This window comes from Globicephala melas, chromosome 3 (assembly GCF_963455315.2).
Source record: "Globicephala melas chromosome 3, mGloMel1.2, whole genome shotgun sequence".
NCBI classification, from domain to species: domain Eukaryota; kingdom Metazoa; phylum Chordata; class Mammalia; order Artiodactyla; family Delphinidae; genus Globicephala; species Globicephala melas.
Genome location: NC_083316.1, coordinates 158,580,678 through 158,595,884, shown reverse-complemented (window position 1 = coordinate 158,595,884; position 15,207 = coordinate 158,580,678). Strand labels below are relative to the sequence as shown.

General features: G+C 51.3%; 1 protein-coding gene across 1 annotated transcript in view; it reads right to left on the bottom strand.

Moving 5' to 3' along the window:
• The window catches only part of SIN3B (SIN3 transcription regulator family member B), a 37,538-nt gene that overhangs the window by 7,811 nt on the left and 14,520 nt on the right, over positions 1 to 15,207 (bottom strand). The window contains exons 6-12 of the mRNA XM_030880223.2: positions 10,279 to 10,401; positions 9,115 to 9,204; positions 8,540 to 8,658; positions 4,306 to 4,513; positions 2,903 to 3,019; positions 1,452 to 1,690; positions 531 to 714 (exon numbers count right to left, since the gene is read on the bottom strand). Of these exons, the coding sequence (XP_030736083.1) occupies positions 531 to 714; positions 1,452 to 1,690; positions 2,903 to 3,019; positions 4,306 to 4,513; positions 8,540 to 8,658; positions 9,115 to 9,204; positions 10,279 to 10,401 (1,080 nt within the window). The remainder of the gene's footprint in view (positions 1 to 530; positions 715 to 1,451; positions 1,691 to 2,902; positions 3,020 to 4,305; positions 4,514 to 8,539; positions 8,659 to 9,114; positions 9,205 to 10,278; positions 10,402 to 15,207) is intronic.

Sequence of the window (15,207 nt, the reverse complement as noted above, 5' to 3'; positions counted from 1 at the left end):
CTGCCTTGGGGGTGAGGAAGGCTCAGGGAGGACCACGGGCTTCTGCCCACCATCATTCATTCACAGACACTTGGCTAGACCCCGGAAGATCTGCAACTGCTTGCACTCCGGCCCGGCCCCCTCAGCCCTGCACACCCGCTCCGTCACCATCCCGCAACATTCCCTGCCTCTGTCCTTTCCCCGCCTGCCACCAGCCCTTCCATGGTCCTGCCATCACCCGGTGCTGGCACAAGCCTCCCACCTACTCGCTCCCGTTCACCAGCCCACGCCAACCACTCCCCTCACTGAGTCCAGAGCCACACAGAAGCACGGTCGGCCCTAGTCGCCCCTCTCTGCTGACAATGGCAGGGTGGCCTCAATCTGCCTCCTGGGCCAGCCCTATGCTGGGTGCTACGGAAACACCCATCCTCACCCCTACGCAGCCCGGCGAGGGCAACAGAGGCACAGAGAGCTGGCCATCTGCTCGAGGCCAGGAGAGCCAGAGCTTGGGCCGGGCAGCCTGCCCCGACCCCGGCTGAGGAGGGCCTCACCTCGTCATAGACGCTCTCAATCTCATTGAGCAAGCTCTTGGAGCGAAGGGCCTTGGTGTCATTCTGCTTGAAGTTCACGGCCTGGTGGTCCAGGGACTTGAGGTACGCCTTCTCATACTGCTCCCGCCAGATCTTGTTGAAGCCCTGCTGGGCCTCCCGCCACTCCTCCTCTTTGGCCTTCAGCCTGCAGGGCCAGAGGGGCTCAGCACACGGACAGCCCGGGACACCCGCCCAAGTCATCCCTGTGCAGGGTCAGCCTGTCTTCCACCCACAGACCCACTGGACATGTTCCATACTCGGGAAAGCCAGCTCCAGGCCTGTGCAGCGGGCTCTGTGCTGTATAAAGGAGGGAGGGGGTAACGGCCCTGTGGAACCTGCACAGCCAGTTTTAAGGTTTCTTGAACATAGCTGTCCTGGCCCACAGAACTGACTGCGCTCTATGCAGCTGCTGGCTCGACCGCCGGGCTCCCTTGCTCAACTGTGAACCCCGCAATGGAAGGGACTGTGTCGGGCTCGTTTGGCTCTGTAGCCCCAGGGCTGGGCACAGCACCTGGCTGAGGGCAGCCACTTAACCAATACCTGTTCCCTGGCACAGTGAGGGTCCCAAACATATGATTAAATAAAAGGCAAGCCGTGATATAGGATGGTCCCATTTGTGCTTTAAAATAGTTACTTTTCATGTTCATGTTGAGACATGATTATGTGCATGGCAGAAAGTTCTAGGAGGACACAAACAACTGTTGACAGTTGTGCTTTCCTCTCGGGAATGGAATGGGGAGATGAAGCAAGACTGGGAAACACTGTAACCAAGCAGACTGAGACCCCAGGGACCCCCTCACGATTACACCCATGACAAACAGCACTAATGAGCTGCTGGGGGGCTCCCTGCAGCAGGCAAGGTGGTCAGAAGCATGAGGACACCTTTTCAGGACGACGGGGACAGCGGTGACAGGGTTCTTCTTGAGGCTCTCAATGATCTCCGGAGCCTTGTCGCCGTAAATGCGGTGGATGGCGCGGCGCTGGATCACCTCCGACGTGCCCCCCAGACAGTCGTCCAGCCGGAACTTCTCCTGGTCTTCCGGCGCCATCCGGGAGAGCTTCTTCTGCACGCTTTCCAACACCCGGATCGTGGCCAGGTTGGTCTCCAGGACAACATCTAACTATGGACAGGAAAGCAGAAAGGGGTCAGCTGTCAGGGCGTCAGCGGGGCCCTAGGGACGGGCCTGGGCTGGCAGAAGGGATGTGCAGAACTGAAGAGGGGACGATAGACATCAGGGTGTGGTGGCCCTGACGTGGGTCTGGGGGACTGGAGGGAGCACAGCTGGTTACGGGGGTGTGGGGGCGGTCCAGACCTGGGCGATGATGGCATCACCTGGACCTCACCACTGGTGGACCCATCTGAGGAGGGGAATGGGTCCTAGGCTGACCCTTCCCACAGGCATCAAAAGCACGTTACACTCAGCAATGAAGAGGAAGGGACGCGTGGTACATACAGCCCCTGGGTGACTCCCCAGAACATGTGCTGGGGGTAGCCAATCCCCAAAAGTTATATACCACGTGACTGATTCCACTTAGGACAAAGTGAAGGAGGTGGAGGATAGGTTGATGGATGCTGGGAATTGGGGAGGGAGGTGGATGGGGATATAAAGGAACAGGGTGAGAGATCCTCCTGGTGGGGGAACTGTTCAGTATCTTGGCTGTGGTGCTGGATACATGGACCTCCACAGGTGAGAGAACCACACAGAGCTAACACACATGCACAGGCTTGTGCACAAGATACCCTGCCCCCCCACGCCCCCCACGAATACAAGTCCAACTAGGGAGACGTGAATAAGATCATGGCCGGGTCAATGTCCATATCCCGGCTGACACTGTGCCAGAGACTTACAAGCTGTTACCACTGGGGAAAGGGCACCCGGATCACTCTGTGTTATTTTTTAAGCTGCATGTGAATCTACAATGATCTCGGTAAAACTTTGTATTAAAAAAATTTACTTAAGTGAACCTAATTTTAGTTAATGAACACACACACACACACACACACACACACACACACACACACACACACACACACACACACACACACACACACACACACACACACACACACACACACACACACACACACACACACACACACACACACACACACACACACACACACACACAGCCTAGCCAGCCTGGAGGCCAGCAAGGCAGAAAAGGGAGGCTTTCAGGAGCTGCCCCCTGCTGGAAAGTGCTGGAATCCCTGATACTCTAAAGGAGATGAGAGGTCTCAAGGAGGATCAGGATACATACATCCCAGGGTGCAGAGGAGATGAACTGGGGAAAGCGAGGGCAGGGCCGTAGAGAAGGCAGGCCTGCACACACACCTCGAAACGCTCGTCCTCACAGCGGTGCAGCTGCTCCTCGTAGGGCGTCTTCTTGGAGCTGACGAAGGTAGAGTCCTCTGACCAGGAGGGGAAGGACACCCAGGTGTCGTTCAGTACCTGCACCAAGAGGAAATGCCGTGACCAGCGCGCCAGGCCCCCACTGCCAGAGTGGTTTACTGTGTTGTCCAGCGTAGAAGATACGAGGATAAGTAACAATACTGATTTTACAGGAAATTACCTTATCATACAAATAGTAAAATTACTTTTAAAGTGGTTTTAAGAGAAAACGTGGCTTTGATCAAGTGAACAAATCTTACTATCAATACTTTGGGGTTGGCAAACTTTCTCTGTAAAGGGCCAGATAAATATTTTAGGTTTTGCAGGTCATTTGGTCTGTCAGGTCTACAGGGATACATCGTTTTATTGTGCTTCACAGATACTGCCTTTTTTTTTTTTTTAAACAATGTGAAGGTTTGCAGCAACCCTGCATCGAGCAAGCTTATCGGTGCCATCTTTCCAACAGCATTTGCTCACTTTGTGTCTCTGTGTCACACTTTGGTGATTCTCACAATATTTCAAGCTTCATTATTATTACATTTGTTATGGGGATCTGTGATCAGTGACTCGCTGAAGGCTCAGATGATGGTTAGCTTATTTTAGCAATACAATATTTTAAATTAAGGCATATACATTGTTTTGTTCAGACATAACACTACTGCGCACTTAACAGGCTACGGTACAGTATAAACGTAACTTTTATATGCACTGGGAGACCAAAAAATTTGTGTGACTCGCTTTACTGCGATGTTTGCTTTATTGCAGTGCTCTGGAACCAAACCCACAATATCTCCAAGGCACGCCTGTACTCAACTCTGCTCTCGTCCTGGCAAAGCAGCCGCAGGCAGTATGTAAACAAATGGGCATGTCCGTGTGCCAATAAAACTTTACTTACAAACACAGGCAGTGGGCCGGATTTGGCTCATGGGCCATAGTCTGCTGACTCCCAGACTACATATCCTGGAATCCAGCAGGCACTCTTGAATTCTGGAAATGCAGTAAGCCTGTCTACTAACTCTGAAAAAGTGTTCAGTGGTCAAGCTAAACAGAAACATGCTGAGGGCAGTGAACCTGGAACAGAGCGGGCTCAAGGCAGAAATAAACCTCAGTCTAAATGACGGAGGAACAAGCCAAACCCTATGCTGGCGCCGTGCGCTCTGCGGCTTGCCAGAACCACCAGCAGGGTAAGAAACTGTCATCTCCACCCATGCATTTTGTTTTGGCACATCCCGGCACCATCCACCATTCACCATCGGGGGGATCAACACTCGGCCCTCCACGTGGAACACAGGAGGGGGTAAGGAGCATGCAGCACACAAGCTGACGTGAGCCCCGGGAAGCGCTACCTCCTTGCAGATGGCCGTCCTCCCGCTGCACTTGGGCTGCTGGTAGGTTTTGGGGAGCGCCCGGTAGCTGGATCCGATGCGCTTGCATGAGGCGTAGTCGATTTCCCGGCTTATTCCATCCCCGGATCTGTCACTCATGGGTGGGGCGAAGGACAGCTCTTTCACCCCCAGGAATGACTTGAACTGTGCAAAGAGTTCTGGAAATTTCCTTCAGAAATAAAGACAAGTCGGAGGGAGGTGGGAGGGACAAATTAGGAGTTTGGGATTAGCAGATACACACTACTATATATAAAATAGATAAACAACAAGGTCCTACTGTATAGCACAGGGAACTATATTTGGTATCTTATAATAACCTATAATGGAATAGAATCTGAGAAAGAATAAATACATATATATATCTGAATCCCTTTGCTGTACACCAAAAACTAACACAACATTGTAAATCAACTATACTTCAATTTTTTTTTAAGTCTAAAAAAAAAAAAAGAAATAAAGGCAAATGGTAAGTAGCATCCTGAGGGCTTTCTGAGAATGATCTAGAGATGTTAAAATGGCTTCATGTTGATGCCGGCAGTTAAAGATGGTCAGAATCAACATCAGAGAGGAGGGGCGAGAGGCAGAACGAGCATCCAACACGTGTGAAGTTGCCGCGTGTGTGAATCTGCCTTCCAGCCCTCTGTCACCAACCAGGCCCCACCACTTGCAGGAGGTCCTTGAACACGCCAAATAAAATGACCTGGACTGGCAGAAGCTGGGGTCAGCGATGTATGTTCCCTGACTGGAAGAGGCCGGGCATTAGGCCAAGGATCAGCAAACTAGTCAACCTCCCCACATCTGCCTGTAAACAGTCGGTCACATCCACTCCTTTAGTATTGCCTGTAGTATTGCTTGCGCATAATGCCAGAAGCTGGTTAGCAGTGACCCTTGGCCCTTGACAGATAAAATCTGCTTCCCAGCTCCAGGGCCTTCCTCCCTCATGAGGGAGACCCCCTCCCTAGACAAATTCTCGTAATGTAATGGTCGTGCATGTCGATGGGAAGATTTTAACGCAACTGACCCCCAATGTCATCTGCATTAATGTTTAAATGAATATCAAATCCTACAGAAAGGGTGCAGATATTTTGACAGCTGGTGTGATGATCCTGCCATTACTAAGCCTGGCAGTCTCCCCTCATTAACTATGTGCCCCTAGGCGGCCTGCCTGTAAGGACCCCCGCCAACTCAGCTCACAAGGAAAACCCTCAAGCCAACGGAAATGCAGGGAAGGAAGACATCAACAACATGGGTGTAGAGGATGCCTGAGGTTACAGCAGGATAAACCACTCTTAAGTGGAGGCTTACCCCACTCCAGCCCCAACTCCAGCCATGCTGTCACCAGGTGGCAGCTCTCTGGGCCACTGCACTCAGCTGCCCGTGGGTGTACAAACCCAGAAAGAAGCTTGCCCATGCAAACAGAGGCCTCATGGTGGGGAGGGGGGTGGGCGTGAACCCAGCTGAAGATGAGCGAGCAGAAGCCGCTTCATTTCTCCACTTTGCTGCACATCCCCGTGGCCCTCTCCCCCGCCTGGAGTCTCTAACTGCTGCTCACATGTCGAAACGGGAATAGCTGACCCTGACCGAGCTCAGAGCACTGGATTCTGAGCTGCGCAGATGTACTTCGATGTGAGCGTGTCCAAATCCACGTAAAAAACCAGCCACGTTTTAGCCGAGACTGTGTGACGCCTGCCACCCTGCTCTGGGTGGTTTTTCAGAGCGTTAACAGACCTTTAGCAGTCCCAGAATGTTAATCCAAGTGAAAAGGTCACCCTGATGTGTGTACACTCTTGGGACCACCAAGGAAGCACCTCCTGATGACCCTAACTCGACCTTTGAGTATCCCAGCCCAAGAGCATAATCTCAGCACGGATTACAGGGGGAAACTGGAGATAAACGTCCATTGTTGCAGACCCTGCCGAGAAAACCATGGTACATACACTGTGCAGTCGCTAAAAACGATCGGTTGGGTCTAAGAATTGCTGAGTTTAAAAAAGAAAAAAAGAGAAGACTACAGCCCAGCCTGACAGCGTGATGCCATTTATGTGAAACTCAACAGCCACACTCAGATCCCAAGAGCAGACGATGAGCGAAGGGTGGGCTTCCAGGCCTCATCCCCCTGAACTCGCCCATCACCGTGCAAAGCTCTCTTATGAGAGCTTATCCTGGACAGAGTGAGAGGTATCCGTTCTGGGCCTCAGTCTCCTCAGCTTAAAATGTATTGAGACACATCGAATGTGTTTAAATTCATGAGTTCATGTAACGCCAAAGAAATTGGTCCGTTTTTCAGTTCCTAATTGGCCTGATGAGACAGGAAAGTGACTCATCACCCTGACACTGTAATAAAGGGAGAAATCAAGCATCTATCTTGGGTCACCAAAAGGTGATAAATACTGTTGAGATGCTCTCTTTTGCAACCTGCAGTGAATGAATAAACAAAGGAATAAACCACAGAAAGAACTCAGAGGATACCACTGCCTCCTGACAGAGGGATGTGGGGGAATGTGAAGGTGCATTTGGCAAAATGCACCCACGCCATGGGGATGCCAATGCAGACACGGTAAGGAATAAACTTGCAGAGGGAACCTAGAGATGAAGAGGGACGTACAAGACGTATTAGAAAACAAAACCCAGACCACGAGGTGAGACTGAGCCGTGTGTTTGGCGGTGTCCGCCTGGGTTGGCTGCACCGTAATTAGTGTAGGGAGGTGGTCACTCCCAAGCCAAGGGAGGGAGCATGACTGAAATGGCAGGTGGAGGGGCTTCTGGAGGTTGGCAAAGGTCCATTTGTGACCTGGGTGGTGGGCACAAGGGTGTCTGCCTAATAACGATTCACCAAGCCGTTCTTCTGTTATGTGGTTTCCTGGATCTGTGTTTTATTTTACATTAAAAAAAAAAGTTTAAAAAACTTTTTTAATTAATAGAAAGGGAATCAGTAGCTGCCCCCAGGGGCCGGCAGCCTCTGGGGTTGTCTTGGGGGCTAAACAGGACGCCGCACACGTCACGTATAATGCAAACTCACCGTGTTCGAGATGCTATTTTTTTTTTTTTTTTTTTTTTGTGGTACATGGGCCTCTCACTGTTGTGGCCTCTCCCGTTGCAGAGCACAGGCTCTGAATGACCGTGCCCCCTGCATCGGCAGCGGACTCTCAACCACTGCGCCACCAGGGAAGCCCCCTCGAGATGCTATTTTAAGGGTCTTCAGGCAGAGCCCATTTGAAACTTTCTGAAACCCTGCGCAGGTATATTTATGACCCCCCTTTGACAGAATGGAAACTGAGGCTCAGACGGGCTAGGAAACTCGCTGGGCATGACAGGGCTGGTGAGTGGGAAGCACACTGGGAGCCAGCAGACTCCCCTTCCCACAGCACAGGTGCATGACCTGCGGATGCACAGTCACCTCCCAGGACAGCTCCGCCCCCCTCAGAGGCTGCCGGGCCCTCGGGGGGCAGCTCACACAGGGCAGCAGGACGTGCTGGAAGCGGGTAACGGATCTGCTAACAGAGTTTCTCTCTGGGCAGCAGGGATGCTGTGTGGTCATTTCATTCTTCCCAGTAATTTCTGATTCTTAGAATTTTAAAAAGCATAATGAATCTCCAGGGAATTATGCTGGGTGAAAAAAGCTGATCCTGAATGGTTACAGAGTGTGATTCCATTTACATAATACTTTTGCTATATAAGCTTTAGAGAAGGAACACAGGTATTGGGGGTTGTCAGGGGCTTGGGCTGTGGGAGGGACCTGGGTGTGGGTATCAAAGGCCAACACAAGGATATTCGTGGTTCTGAAGCTGCTCGGTACCTGGACAGTGGTGGTGGACACACCAACCTTCACAGGTGATACAGCTGTACGTACGTACACACACACACACACACACGCACGCACGCGCGCGCACACACACACACACACACACACACGTAAAATGGGAAACCTGAAAAGATGGGTGGCTTGTGTGAATATCAACATACTGGCTATGACGCTGACTAGAGATGTTACCACGAGGGAACGCTGCCCAGGACCTCTCTGTGTTCTTTCTCACAACTGCTGGTGAATCTATAATGATCTCTGTAACAACTTCAACTTCAAGACAAGATCGAAAAAAACACATATACCATTTTCCAAAAACAATAGCCAAAAGAAGGGTGAAAGGAGTTTACGGAAACAAAACCCAAGCGGGGAGCCCCGAGAAGTGCCGCTCACCCTAGAAATGGGCTGACCAGCTGGAGGAGCTCAGAGCCGGACACAAGCTCCTGGTTGAAGAGCGCGATGCAGCGGAGGAAGTTCTCGTAGACCTCCTGGCTCTTCAGCACCCTGCGCACCTGTGGGGAGAGCGAGTCAGGGGGCCCCTACCGGGCCCAACTCCCGCTCCTGAGCACACCTGGCTCTGCTATCACCAGGTGCACACAGTCACCAACACAGGCATGTTCTAAGGGGGCCGGCTGTGGTCTGCAGCGGACTGCTCTCTGTGCAGTGATCTTTGGCTCAGACAGCATGTGCCTAGAGCCATCTCACTGGCTCTGCCCACTGACTCTGGACAGAAGCCCCAGGACCATCCCAGCTTTAGAGATGCCACACAGCTTCTGAGCGGCAGACATGTGCCCCCAAACTTAGTGTGGGCTCTGAGCTCTGCCTTTCCCACCTGTTTCGCTACCTCCCGCCCGCTGCCCACCACTGGCCGCCTGTCGCCTGCTCCCAACCCTGCCTGCTCAGATCTGAGCTGGGCGAGGCCAGCCTGGACGGGGCAAGGCCCAGAAGTCGTGGGTCCCACCGCTCACCTTGTCAAAGAAGGAGAACTCCTGCAGAGTCCCGTACTTCCCCACGGTGGCGATGGACAGGTCTTTGGTACCACGGAGTTTCATTTTCTTCTGTAGAGAGAAATTCCATGCCATGGATGCTGTGTGCCTCCCACGGGCAGCCCGCGTCCATCTTTATTAGAATCATAACATCACCAACACTGAGCTCTCCTGATGGGAATTGCCATCAGGTGCTGGATGAGGTCTGCCCAAGACCCCCGTGGATGAACCTCTCAGGACCACCCACCTCAGCCTCCATGACCTAGTGAAGGGTTAAAGGTCACACAACCACTCTGCCCACAATCTGGGATCTAACTTTCAGCAGTTTAGCTCTTTTGATGTCAGGAGGGATTGTCATAGAGTAAGAACAGCCAGGGAAACATGCCCCTAGATACTGTATCAGAAACCTCTTCCCCTGCCTGTTTCGTCCTGTGGGCCGTGATGGTGATGGGAAGGGGACCTGAACTTGGCCACTCAGCTGAGACATCAAGGACTACAGAACCATCTCCCACATGCCTGAAGAATGATCGGGATGTGTCAAGAGGACACAGAGCCAGCCCAAAGGGCCCCACTGGCCAGATCTGGGACGGTTTAGGCATCAAGATAAACAGTGATAGTCACGGATTATAACCCGAGTCTATGAAGATACACATAATTAAATAAATGGAGATGAAAAAAAGCTCTTCCTTACAGTAGAAAGCCAACTAGTAAATGCATAAAGAATGATGGAATTAGAAAATCACCATCACAGGTGATGAGAACAACAGGAGCTGGACCTCAGTGCCTCTCACCCCCTAGCAGGGCACCTTGTGCAGTAACCGACCTGCACAACTGTACATAAGGGCCCTGCCTGTGAAAGAGCTGTGATGGTGAAAAGGAGCAGACTGAGCAGTACATCCGGTTTCTGCGAGAGGAGGTGACACTCCTCACACAATCTTGTGAGCCAGGGGGCACAGGTGACCGGCCACCTCACAGGTGAGTCAACTTCTCAAGGTCCAACAGCCAGTGAATTTCAAGCTGGACTAGAGCCTGGACTCGGCCTCATGCCCCAGGTCTCTGCATATTGCTCCTCAAGTCATCTACAGAGAAGGCCAGGCTGCTGGGTGTCCACGCATGCACACACCTATGTGCACAGCTGACAGTTACCTTGGCTGGTGCAGACACGGGACGGAGGAGTGAGGGCCGAGAGCGCTTTTTGCTGTGTTCCAGATTCTTCTCGTGCTCACTCTTTTGGACACTGTTCATTTCGCATGGCCCATTTCCTGTGAACTAAGGACACAAACACAGGAGGTGGTCAGCGTTGGAGAGACACAGCCAGGCCCATCAGTGCTGGTTCTCAATGTAACCTAGTGCGTGGAACCACTTGCAGCTCAGCTCGTGGCCCCAGCAAGCACGGTCTGCCATGGGCCAGGGGCTCTGTCCCAGTGTGAGGTGACCCTGGCTCTCAAGATGCTCACGTTTACTGGAGGAAAGACCCGTGTACCCAGCTCACCACAGTCGTGCACTGTGAGGCTGGGAGAAGGCTCATGGAAGGCCTCGATGGGCGAGGGTCCTGACAGGTGAGGGAGGGCTCAGTGGGGAGACACTGAAGCTGGGCCTTGGCGTGTGGGGCTCACCCAGCAGACCACTGACAGGGTGTCTGCCTGTATGTTCGAGCGCACCACAGAAAGGAAAAGAATTTCAGGCTAGAGGACCAGCAATGTGCAAGGCCCTGGCAGCAAGAGGAAGAAGTTGACGGTGCCAGGTCACTGGGGCGGGGGAGGAGGGGTTCCAGTCAAGTTTGCAATCTTTCCTACGAATAAGAAAACGCATCTTGGGGACAATGTCATCACTTGGTGGGGTGCTCACTGCTAGTCCTCCCAGGCTCTATACCAAGCACTGATTAACAGGTCAGGGTGCTGGCAATATTTATGAAGAATGGTTCTGGAAGGATCTATTCGGCATTTGCATCTGTATGAAAGTCAGAGCAGGCAGGGGGGAAGGTGAACAGACCATGGCTTTTCTTCAGGGCTGGGCTGGAGAGGCACACGGCAATCAGCCCCACTACGTTCATGTTGCCTGCACCCGCTCCCACCACGGGGCCTATATGCAGAGACACTACGTGAAGGGTGTGCTGTCAGCCCAAAGCGTGGGCCGGGTGAACAAGTCGTGGTGCATCCAAACCAAACAGAGGCAACTATCAGCTATGAGTTAGCTCTGTGTCTCTGTGTCCACTGTGTCACTGCTAGGGACAGGCATACGTGATACACTGTTATGACAAACAGAAAAAACCCTAGGGGCAGAACAAATGGGACGCCATCTTTTTTAAAAGGATAAACGTTTGTTTGCACATTCAGAGATTTCTGGAAGGACACATACTATAAGACACTTGTAAGTACTTAACTCTGAGGAAACTGAGAATAGGAAAAAGGGAAGCTAACTTTTCATACTTGATGCTCTCACGAATGCTTGACTTTTCTCATGAGCATGTACTATTTTTATACTCATAATTATAATAATAAAGACCTATTGTTTAACTACAGGCAAAACCTGTCCCTTAGAGGATTAAGCTCCTTTGGAGGGATTAGTTATCCGAAGACCCAAGGCTACTCCAAGAACCTAATATGGAATAATTCTCAACTGGTATTTGCTGTAGATCCCAGAACAGGTGCAAACACCAATTCCTAAAGGAGGGGGACAGGTGACGATATGACGCACTAAGTACGACTTGGGGGGGGCGGGGTTGAGAGGAAAGTGGGTAACCCACTGCTCGCCCAGCTAAGCTCACCCAGCTGGAAGGCAAGCTCAGTACCACTGATCTTCCCCTAACAGTTCAGGCAGTTCTTTGGTTTCAGTTAAATGTCCCAATGTGCAAATGCCTGAGGCAGAAGACCCCCAAAGACCATTCACATAGGGACTGGCACACAGCCATGCCCATTCGCTGACGTACGAGCCTGTGGCTGCTTTCCCGCTACCACGGCAGAGCTGAGTCTTTGCCACCCAGACTGTCTGGTGTGCAAAGCCTAAGATACTTACTGTCTGGCCCTTTATAGAAAAACTTTGCTAAGCCCTGATCTAGGCAAAGCAGTCGAGTTTAATTAGGACAATATCAAATTTCACCTCTGGTTTCTTTTTCCTGCAGTTTTAACAGAAATCTAAAAGTTAATGAAAAGATCATTCTATATGACAAATTATTTATGAGCGTTTTAGTAATTTTTAAAAGTTGATTAACTCTTTTAAAATGTACAAGACAGTTCTAATTACACAATATACACTTAAAAAAAACACTGCTGAATTGACAGCAAATGCCATTTAAAGAAACTCTGTGGGCAGGTGCTTTTCTGAGAGAAATGCTTATTTTCTAGGGTGGGCTTTGTCAGTGTCCAACTTGGTAAATGCCAAGTTGTGTCCACCAGGGGGCACTGCAACCACAGCCCTCAGAGGACAAGAGGCTCTACTCACCCTCAACCCTGACCCATCAAGATGATAACTCAGGAACCAAGGCCTGCAAAAAGTTCATGTGAGCTGTGCAGCAGCAAAAGCTGGCCAGGGACAGAGCCAGGGCTTTCTTCCCTGAGGCCATGAGGGCAGACTGCCCCTGGACCCTGAAGCATTGACAGCAATGACCCTGGGAAGGCCACCCAGGGATGCCACTGTGCACACATCTCTGCGGGGATGGGGTTCAGGGGAAAAGCTGCCAACGCCAGGGTCAGAGGTGAGATTTGAGGCCAAGACCCAAGAGGATGAGACCCAAAAACTATCCACCAACTGTACAAGGGAGCAACACAGGGCTTTACGGCAGGTGACAGCATGTCGCTTGGGCTCCCAGGGGCACAGAGGCCCAAGCACCCACAACCCTGGGCTAAGCCAACACAAGAAGGGTATGAGGCGGGAAGGAGGTGGTGAGAGCCCTCTGCTCCTCAGCCACGCGGCCCCCGGAGCCAGTTAGGAGAGTCTTTGACGAGCAGGAGCATACAGAGAAGGAAGATGGGACTGATGCTAGGACTGCCAAGGACAGCTATTTGGGAACAGGGAGAAAAAAACCAAGTAGGGATTCCGAAGTTCAGAGAGATCCGCGGGGCAGGTAATGGACTCAGAGGAGAAAGCTGGACTCGGGGATGGGGCCGTGAGGAGGCAGCTGGGCTGAGAGGCCCAGTGTAGAGGTGAGCTCCCTGCCCCCGGGGAGTCCAGACAAGGGCTTCCTTCAACCGCCCCCCGCCCCCCCGGTATCCCCCAAGAGCCTCCAGCAGGCCAGGCAGCCGGCTGGTCCTGGAGATGCAGAGGGAGACCCTGGGAGGAGTGGATGAGACGACCAGACGGGATTCTAGGCCTACTTTCCCAGCACAACCGCAGCTGCTCTTTCCGGAACACTGAGCGCCAGCCAGGCCCCGCGAGAAGCACTTAAAGGACAACAGCTCAGTCCCCACCCGAGCAGGAGGGCCGGTCAGTCCCGTGTGAGAGAGAAGGCAACGAGGCCTGGGAGGTGACACGGCCGGCTCAAGCCTGCCTGTAGCACCCAGAGCCCGAGGAGGCCCCGGCTGTGTGCTCACGGGGCTCTGTCCAGGCCCCCAGGACACACAAGGCTCCGGGCGGGTGGGCAGGACTGGTTACAGCTCCTGGACTTGTTTTCAGCCCGAAGGATGGGCACAGAGCTTCTCTGACTCTGAGTCAGGAAGTGCTTCTGGGTGGAACCTCCTCTTAGGGATGGTGCTCTGTGTCCCAGAGACAGTAACACGGGGACAAGCCCCGACCCGCACACCGGAAGTCTGCCCAATCGACTAAGAGTCCTGAACAGCATCCAAACTCAGACCGCTATCACCCCCGAGCCCCTTCCTTCAAGACCCACTGCCCCCCAGCCCTGTGCCCCCACTGCATCTTCATTCAAGAAGCAGACCCGGGAGAGGAGGTGGTGACACAGGAAGGTGGGAAGGATGGACTCTTGTGTGCTCACACCCCAAGTTGTCGTCGAGGGCAAAGAGGAAGAATAAAAAGAGGAAAGAGAACACTCAACAACCTAGGAAGAGAAGGAGCTTCCTCAACTCGAGGGTGCTTACGGAAAACCCACAGCTCACATCACACTCAATGGTGCAAGATGGAAAGCTTTTCCTCTAAGATCAGGAGCAAGATGTGGATACTGACCCTCACCACTTCTACTCAACATAGTACTAGAAGTTCCATCAGAGCAATTAGGCCAAAACAGGAAATAAAAGGCATCCAAATTGGAAAGGAAGAAAGAAAACTATATTAGCGAATCCTAAGGAATCCACGAAAACTATCAAAGCTAATGAACTGGATACGGCAAAGTTGCAGGATACAAAATCAACACAAAAAAGCAGTGGGGTTTCTATACATGAGCAATGAATAATCCAAAAATGAAATTAAGAAAACAATTCCATTTACAACAACAAAAAGAACAAAATATTTGGAAATACATTTAACCAAGGGGGTGCAAGACTTACACAATGAAAAAAAAAACTTCGAAACACTGTTGAAAGAAACTAAAGACTTAAATAAATGGAAAAATGCTGTGTATTTGTGGATTAATCTTGTTAGGATGGCAATACTCCCCAAAACAGTTGAAAGATTCAATGCAATCATTTTCAAAATCCCAACAGTCTTTTTTGCTGGAGTGGAAAAGCCAATCTTTAAATTCATATGGAATTGCAAGGGGCCCTGACTAGCCAAAACAATCTTGAAAAAAAAAACAAAGTTGGGGGACTCACACTTCCTGATTTCAAACTTACTACAAAGCTACAGTAATCATGACAGTGTGGTGCTGGCCTAAGGGCAGACATGGAGATCAATGGATTAGAACTGAGTGCAGAAATAAACCCATAAAACTCTGGTCAATTGATTTTTGACAAGAGTGCCAAGACCATGCAATGATGGAAAGAGAACAGTTTCCTCAACAAACTGGATTGCCACATGTAGAGTGGACCCCTACCTCACCATATACAAACATTAACCCAAAATGGATCACCAACCTGAATAGAAGAGCTAACACTGTACAAGTATTAAAAGAAAAGGTAAACCTTCATGACCTCAGAACTAGCAATGGATTCTGAGATTTGACACTGAAAACATGAGCAACAAAAG